The following is an 8609-nucleotide window of genomic DNA, read 5'->3' on the forward strand; positions in this document are numbered from 1 at the left end:
ATGCGACATCTGGAAACGTCATTGGAAATCCAGTTAAATGACGACTACGGATTTCTGTCGTGTTTTCAACGTTTTCAACAACAGGGGACCCTAAAGGGTCACCAGTTAACAGGGAAACCACTTCATCTGAAACACTGGACAGGCTGTTCTCACTGGAGCTCACTGGAAGGACTTTTAGACCGGCTGAAATTCACGGTTCGGGGGAAATACACTCGGAATATAATGCTGCTGGACCTCTGACACCGATGTGAAACTGTTGAAAAACTGTGTAACATGGGACCTTTAACGCACAAAAATCTCAAGCGGTGAAATTCCTGAAGGTTTTTTTTTTTTGTCGTCCACTGGCGCACAACAACTCCACCACTACATCTACAGAACCTCGACAACTAAACCGCAGTTGGTTGAATGACGGGTTTCGTCCGCTGACATCATCTGGCCTGAACAGGAAGTCAACACGTCCGCGCTCCAGTCCGGGGGAAAACACTGATTTTGGTTCTGCACAAAGTGCCGACTCATAAACACTTCGCCGACGTCGTCGATTTGTTGTTTGACACACACAAAAGAAGACGTCACATATTCACTGCTTCACAGACGAATGTTCCCACGATTCCAACATCGTGACGAGACGCCGTTGGCACACGGGGCGTCGTGGAGTCCACCCGGCTGCCCGGCCGCCCTGAAAGACTGTTTCTTAGTCTCAAGGAAGCTTTTCTACGACGCGACGCCGTCAAACCCCCCACTCCGAAGAGAGTCTTTCCTGAGTTTGCAAACCGACTCCCGTACCGTTTTGAGCTGGAGGAAGAAGTAGGAAGCGCTTCCGTCCGGTGTCTCACCAAAGAGTCTGTTGGACTTGCCTGACGCCGCGGGGGGGGGGCATCCTTGAGACTGAAAAACTACCTTAAAACTACTGTAACACCTTGATGCTTGTTCCCACAATCCACTGCTGAAAACAGGATGCGTTGAGGTCAGTACAAAAAAAAAAAAAAAAGAAGAAGCTACAAGCGTGTCAACGGGGTCGAGAGTTGATTCCCAGAAGTCGGAAGACAAACGAACGTTAACTGTCTCTACAGACGCTACCTGGAGAGAAGAAGAAGAAGAAGAAGAGACTTTAATCAAACAGTTAATGGGTCATTTGCACTCATAACAAACGTTTAAACATCACAGAGTTTATACTTTCGGCTCCGTAGAGAAGCATTAGAGCAGGAGACACTTTGGTTGTTTTCTGGGCTGTTCAGGTCATTTAAGATGCTAAAAATGTAAACAATTGTGTTTACTTTATCCCACTTCCAACCCCTCGACAAAACAAAACATGGACCCATGCCTCCTGATTATAAAGCCACACCAAGTCCACACGGCAGGTTTAAACTGGGATATTTTATGTACACGGTGCAAATAAATGTAGTGCAGGTGACATTCTGTGTGTGTGTGTGTGTGTGTGTGTGTGTGTGTGTGTGTGTGTGTGTGTGTGTGTGTGTGTATGTGTGTGTGTGTGTGTGTGTGTGTGTGTGTGTGTGTGTGTGTGTGTGTGTGTGTGTGTGTGTGTGTGTGTGTGTGTGTGTGTGTGTGTGCGTGCGTGTGTGTGTGTGAGATGTGTAGAGGTCAATAACAAACAACAAACAAGAGCACCTGTGGGAGTGAGGAAATTAAAAAAAACTCAGTAATCCATACAGAATCAATTCAAAGTTGTATTTTAAGTTAGAAATTAATGTGTGTGTGTGTGTGTGTGTGAGATGTTTAGAAGTCAATAATAAACAACAAACAAGAGCACGGGTAGGAGTGAAGAAATAAAAAACAACAACTCAGTAATCCATACAGAATCAATTCGAATTTGTATTTAAAGGACTTTTAAGTTAGAAATGAATGTGTGTGTGTGTGTGTGTGTGTGTGTGTCTACACTCACTGAGGATGCTGCGTTTACACAGCGGGCAGGTGTGTTGCAGCAGCAGCCAGGGGTCCACACAGTCCTGGTGGTACTCATGGAGACACGGCAACACGCGCAGACACTTTCAAAAATAAACACACAAACACAGTCAGTGCAGATTGTTGCTCCTCGCCGGACACCAACAGAGAGAATCTGCAACCTGCGGCACTGAATTATATGGGAAATAAGAAAAAAACAAACTAAAAAGTAGTTTTATCTCCGGGCTGAAGAGGGCAGAAAAAGATCAAATTGCTTAGTAAAGCACCAGAAATGAAAAAAAAACAAATTGCTGATCATTCTTATGAAACTTCACAAAACAAGAAATAGAACAGAATTTCATCAGCACTTTTATCCTCTTCTTAAAGTAAAAAAAAAAAAAAAAAAAAAAAAAAAAAAGATTTAACATGTTTTGTTGCTTCAGGCAAATTTTATTTGCAGGAAAGAAGCAGAAATGTCGTTTTGTTCATCAAGTTTATAGACCACGGCAAACACTTGGAGCGCCATCTCGTGGGGAAGAGGGAGAATAGCAGCCTGGAAAATGAATAACAAAAATAAAATGTTTGGGGCAAAAAAATACATATAATTATTAAAACTGCTTTAAGAAATGTGTTTCTCATCATTATATATTGTATGGAGCCCCTGAAGGGACATGGAGAGAAAAAAAGAAGAGGAAAAAAAAAAAAAAAAAAACTTTCTCGGGATCGCGCAAAACTATTTCGGGATCTCGCAATAACTTTTGCGAGATCTTTCGCTAAGCACTGTTTGAATGTCTATTTTAGGCCGATTTCAAAATAAAACTAAATAAAACTCTCGTACAGGTGGGTGTCCCCCATTAGCTTTAACTTCTCTCAACAACAGTGGGGTGTACGGTGTCTCTGAAAGGACAAACTTAGTCGAGGGAGGTACAGGTGTCCCTGAAAGGACAAACTTAGTCGAGGGAGGTACGGTGTCCCTGAAAGGACAGACTTAGTTAATCACATACACGATGCGCATATATAACAATATAGTTTTGCGAGATCCCGAGATAGTTTTTTTTTTTTTCTCTTCTTTTTTTTTTTCTCTTCATGTCCCTTCAGGGACTCCCTAATATTGTAACATTATGAAAAGTAAATTAAAGTAGCAAGTGAAAGCTGTGTGGAAAAGTGGAGAAAGCCTCCAGGAGGCAGTTTACGAGAACAGTAGAAAGCTTTGAAGCTAGGAAGAGATTTAATTAAACCCATGGTAAAAGCAGACTGGAGCCGAGGCACCTGGTTGTTGTTGAACGGCTCCAGACACACGGCGCAGTTGTCGGCCTCCGGCGGCTGCGTGGAGTCGCACCAGGGTTTGGGCTGACGGTACGTCCTGATCTTCAGGGAGGACATCGTCTTCAGGACGTCCTGTTTAGGGAAGAGCTGAGAGAAGCGGCACAGCGTCAGGCCGGATGGCCGAGGCTCAGGCCGATGGGAAAACGCAGCTACGACTTTATTTCGACCAGAAATGTAAATCAAATAATACCTGCCGCGTGTAGAGTCGTTCATTATAACTTGTCTTGTTATTTCATCTTCATCAATTTTAAACATTAAATTCCGGCAGGAAGTCTTTCAATAAAATAAATCGTGGTTTTATAATGGTTTTTATAATCATCTTTAAAACATTTTTTACACGAAATCATTGTGGTTTCTTAAATCGACACATTTCCTAGAATGAGCATCCTGGACTTTTTCATATTTAATTACATTTTTTTTAAGAAAGAAAAAAACAATCACTGTAACCAGCAACTGCTGTGTAAAATCTTGAGGTTTGTATCTTCTTTAGTTTCAAAGTTTTATTGTGTCGGTCAGTATGAAACTGTCACATATTCTAGATTCATTATAGAATGTGGTACTTAAAAAAAAAAAAGCTTTTCATTGTGCCTAAAATCAGATTAAAGCTCAGCTAGACAGATTTAAATCCTTTCTTAAAGATTTTATTAAAAACAGGCTTTTGGTTTAGGTTCATGTGCATTGCATTTGATTGTTCTAGTTTTATTGATTTCTACTTAAATTTGTTGACTTTATTCCAGTTTCTGACCACATCTTAGTGTGTGTATGGAAATCAGCCTGCTCTCCAAATAAAATTGGAAACTATTTTCCAGGATGTGCTTTTATTTTCTAGTACAAAGAGAACATGCGAATCTGTCGATATTTCCATTCCTCTAAATTCCAGCGACGACGACACACGTGTGCTATGAAATGCAAGAGAGTAAAAGTAAATATGGAAGCGTGGGTCGGCGGCAGAGCTGCAGTACCTCCAGGTTGTCGTTGAGCTGCCGGTCGTGGTACTGCCAGCGAGCCTGAACGATGACCCCCGTGCAGAGGATGAGCGCCACCAGGAGGACGGTGTCCCACAGCTGCTGCAGGTACTTCTGGGAACACAGAGGAGCAGCTCATGTCAAGTACCTGGAGAGCAGCGCCGGAAACTCCTGAGGGACCTTTGTGGGTCGTGGTGGAACGAAGGAGCGGATAGATTCTCCACAGTCTTCGTGTCGCTGAAGCCGGGTTTTTTTGTTTTTTGTTTTTTTCCCTCCTGTTTCCCACCTGGACCTGCGAGTTGCTCTCCCCGGTGCAGATGACCCCCTGCCACTCTCCGTACCGGCCGCCTCTCGATCGCCCGCAGCTGGACCAGAGGGTGAGCGTGGCCCCCTGCCCGAACAACACAGCGGCATGTCTCAGCCTTGTCACCCGCTCGGGGCGCCAGCGGGGGGCGCTAACAAGCCAGAAACACACGGTCGGCTCAGCTCACCAGGTCGTCATGCAGGATGGTCCGGTACGTGATTCTGGCCGTCGCCTGCAGGCCCCTGCCAAGAGGTCAGAGGTCGGTAAGTACCAGGAGAAAAGCACCGTCGCCACGACGTTAAAATTGTTAACAAGTTATTTACTCTGTATTAATTTCCGACTAAAGCAATAAGAGCGATTGAAACACATAAATGAAGTTCCGCTGAAGTTTCTGGACCAGTTTGTCTCATCGTCATTCTCTACATAGAGAAGAAGTCGGAGCGCTTTCAAAAAGTTTTCAGTGACCACGAGGACCACGATCGTGTAAACGGACAACAAAACTCTCCACGGGTTTTCTATTTTCAGTGAAAAGCATTGTGTAAACATGGCCTGAATCAATTCCTCATGCTTTTGCCTGAAATAAATAAATAAATAAATATTAATAGTGTGTAAAACAAAAGCAAACCAAACTCGCATTAGAGCTGCACGATATAACGACTAATTTATGGGTATATATTGTGCAATATCAATGTGCTAATTCAAAACGACAGAATTTAAAATACTAAAGAATCATGTGTTCCAGTCACAAAAATTGTGCAATTCATGAATCAATAAATCTGACTCAACTGATAGGAATTCTAAAAAGTGGAGGTCACAGAGGAAGCAAAAGATGTCACAAGCAAAAAAAAAAAAAGAAAAAGAAAAAATCAATACAATATGACCAAATAATCAACAAACAAGGCAATCTGGTATAAATTAGAGGTTATTTTGGCACAATTGTCAATATATAAAAACATTTTTCACTAATATCGTGCACTAAACCTCTAATTTTAACCTTTTAATAGTACAAAAATACAAATACACGTTTCAAAAAAGTAAAAGTATTGATTTCACAGAGGAAATTTGAGCTTCCGCCCCACATGATACGATCAACGCGGAGCTCTCAGCTGCTATAAATAAACCCACACTGCCTTCAGTGGAGCGCACAGGATTATTAATCTGGTTTCATCCTCTCCCACCGGCTGGATGTCTGCGAATGTGATTCCCGGTACCTGAGCAACGCTCCAATCAGCTTGGTGACGTTTTCCGACGTCTGGATCACGATGATGGGTTTGGACAGAACCTGAGACAAATCCATCTGCAGCCAGAGGAAAGAGGAATTCCTTCAGGTTATGTCATCAAAAACAAACCTTGCTGACAGTTGTCATCACCTAATGAAGTAGGTTCTTATAGGCACATGAAATATTAAATATTACTTCCCCCCCTTTCTTTTTTACACATTTGATGGCTCTTATTTTTATGCACACAATGTATAACAAGATGTTTTGTAATACACAGGATTGAAGGAAGCAAGATAATTATGCAATTTGCTAATTGAATATTAGAGAAATTGTATAGAATTGATTAAGTTTTACTTCTTTCTACCCCTTTTCAATAAATATATATACACATACACAATCTCTCTTGCAGACAGCGGTCCATATAAAAGAAGTACATAGAGAAAATAGAAAAAGTTAAAAATAAAAACAATGAAAGATGCAACATATTAAATTGTGCATATAATAATTTGTAAACAAATGTTTCAGAAAAGTTAAAAAACAACAAACAAACAAATATATACGCGCACATACACAAATAGACTTTCTTTTTGCACGCATCTCTCTTTTTTATATGTTCTGATATGTCTGGAACAATTTAATAATTAAATGAATGAATCCAAATATCTGTAGAAAAAGTCCTGCATTTAATTCGATTTATTTTACAACCAAAAGTTAATCAGTTTTTTTCCTTTAGTGTAAGTGCGTGTGGTCGGGTGTGTACGTGTTTCTATTTTATTTCTATTTTACTTTATGTGAAGCACTTTGAGTTGCATGCTTTTTTTTGTATGAAAAGTGCTCTATAAATAAAGTTTGATTTGATTAGATTTAGCTTCTGTATGTTTTTTTTACTAATAAATATGTTTTAAAAAAAAGTACTATTTGACATTTTTAAGTAAATTCAACTCAACGTTATTGGAAGTCGGTCTGGAGAAATAAAACGTGTGTTTCATATGTTTATGATGTTATGCATTTAAATAAGGGAGGACAGATAAGTGGTCTTTCAGTGTCTGGACGTTTACCTCACTGACGGTGTTTTGGTTGAGCGCCAGAATGATCAGCGCCGACGCTCCGAGGACCAAGGCTCGCCTCATCTGAAACACAGAACGCCTGGGATTTACGAAGCCGTCGATACAACAGTCACACCAGAACTGATTCAAATGTTCAGAGGAGGAATTAGATGAACACGGGAAGTGGATGCTTAAGACTCTAAATACTCCTTTCTCTCACTTTATTGACCATGGCGTCAGCAAAGGACTCCTGGTTTGCAGTGGCGGCCTTGCTGTCGTCCATCTCCACGGGCACCACGCCGATCCACGGCTCCTGGTTCTTGTTGCTCTCCTCGTCGTTTCCTCTGATGACCTCTGAGGTCTCCCCGTCGCGGACCTGAGGCCACAGAACGGTGGTACAGTAATCATGACTTGTGAAATAGATCAGGCGGTGGCAGGTTTCCAAGTCTCCATATTGGATTTGAAATGTGAAAGGTAAATGTGCATTGAGGTGGGTAACATAAAGTGACTTATTATAGATTAAGGGAGCGGTGCGAGGCATGGGATCGTATCGAGGATCTGGACTGGAAACGTGCATGCAAGCACCCTGGGGATGTTTGTTGGTGTGAATTACACACCACCGGCTGTGTATTCCACAATATGTGAAGACGTTGCACTTTTTAGCGTCCTGTTTGCACTATGGGCGTGTTCGCCGCGCGACCTTCCATGTCAGCTATTTTCTTGTCAAATTTTCGTCCCCTCATTTCAAGATTGACAATTGTTTTACAATAATGTTCGTCTGGATTTTACGTAAAATGCTGACTTGTGGGGGAACGTTATTGCACTTTAATACACACTGAAGAGGTCAACTGTGGAACAAATTAAAGCATCCTTACTAGATTTGCCTCAGATTGAAGCAGAAAATAATAATACAAAAAAATCCTGATGATTTCTGCAGCTGCATGTACTAGTATTTAGCACTTAAAGCAAGAAAATCCATTGTTTGAGTCAAGAAATTTGGGCCTTTCTCTATGGAGTTTGCATATGCTCCCTGTAGGTTTTCTCTGTTTAAACACAGTCCAGGAACATACATAACCTGTGACTAAATTGCAGGTGTGAATGTGTGAAACTGTCGAAATAAAAAGAGGTCATGATATTTTCCTCCATCCTGTCATAAGCCCTCACTTGTTGCCTCTTAAGCTCAGCCTTTCCAGCCTGCGTGGCTGGACTCACCAGCACCAGGTCCCCCTCCAGCTCCTCCGCCGCCTCGTCCCGGTGCTCGGGGCCCCCGCCGGGCTCCACCACCTCCCCCTGGAGCATGGCGCTGACACCGGGCCGCTGCTCCAGCAGCACCTCCACCAGGGCGACCTGCTCCGCGGCGACACGCAGCCCCGGCCACCGCAGCAGCAGCAGCAGGAGGAGGAGCGGCAGAGGGACGCACAGACAGCCGCAGCGAGCAGCAGCCATGGCACGAACGAATAAATACAAGATAAAAATTTGAATGTATAAAGAAGACACTTCAGCATTGGGCCATTGTTTTAGGAAGGAAGGATGTTAGCAGCTCCAGCTGGCAGAAGAATGTAAACAAGCACGCCCACTTCCGGTACGAAACCGGAAGAGAGCGACGATAATCCTCTTGTCTTGTAACTGACGTGCAGTTTCTCGACACGCCGGACAGCAGTTTTGTCGAAAAACCACATTCGCAAGGCTAAAAAAAATTTTAACACAGTGATTTACGTATTTGGCAATTTCTAATGAAAACAGTGAATTTGCTGTCAGTTTCGGGACTACTGAGTTGTCACAACCAGAGATCAATGCAACACCAAGAGAAATCCCGCCGCGCTCGTTTGCTTCGTCTTTATGAAAAAAT

General features: G+C 42.5%; 1 protein-coding gene across 1 annotated transcript; it reads right to left on the reverse strand.

Moving 5' to 3' along the window:
• Positions 1-235: 235 nt before the first annotated feature.
• On the reverse strand, positions 236-8206 carry rnf215 (ring finger protein 215; the record flags this gene model as incomplete). Its single annotated transcript, XM_080499481.1, has 10 exons — positions 236-1077; positions 1901-2003; positions 3169-3312; positions 4188-4304; positions 4477-4581; positions 4682-4736; positions 5706-5791; positions 6773-6844; positions 6981-7136; positions 7973-8206. 10 exons carry the CDS (start codon positions 8204-8206, stop codon positions 1055-1057), a joined length of 1095 nt encoding a protein of 364 aa, XP_080355607.1. The 3' UTR covers positions 236-1054.
• Between the last annotated feature and the right edge of the window lie 403 nt (positions 8207-8609).

The sequence above is a fragment of the Blennius ocellaris genome (assembly GCF_963422515.1).
Source record: "Blennius ocellaris genome assembly, chromosome: 7".
Taxonomy (NCBI): Eukaryota; Metazoa; Chordata; class Actinopteri; order Blenniiformes; family Blenniidae; genus Blennius; species Blennius ocellaris.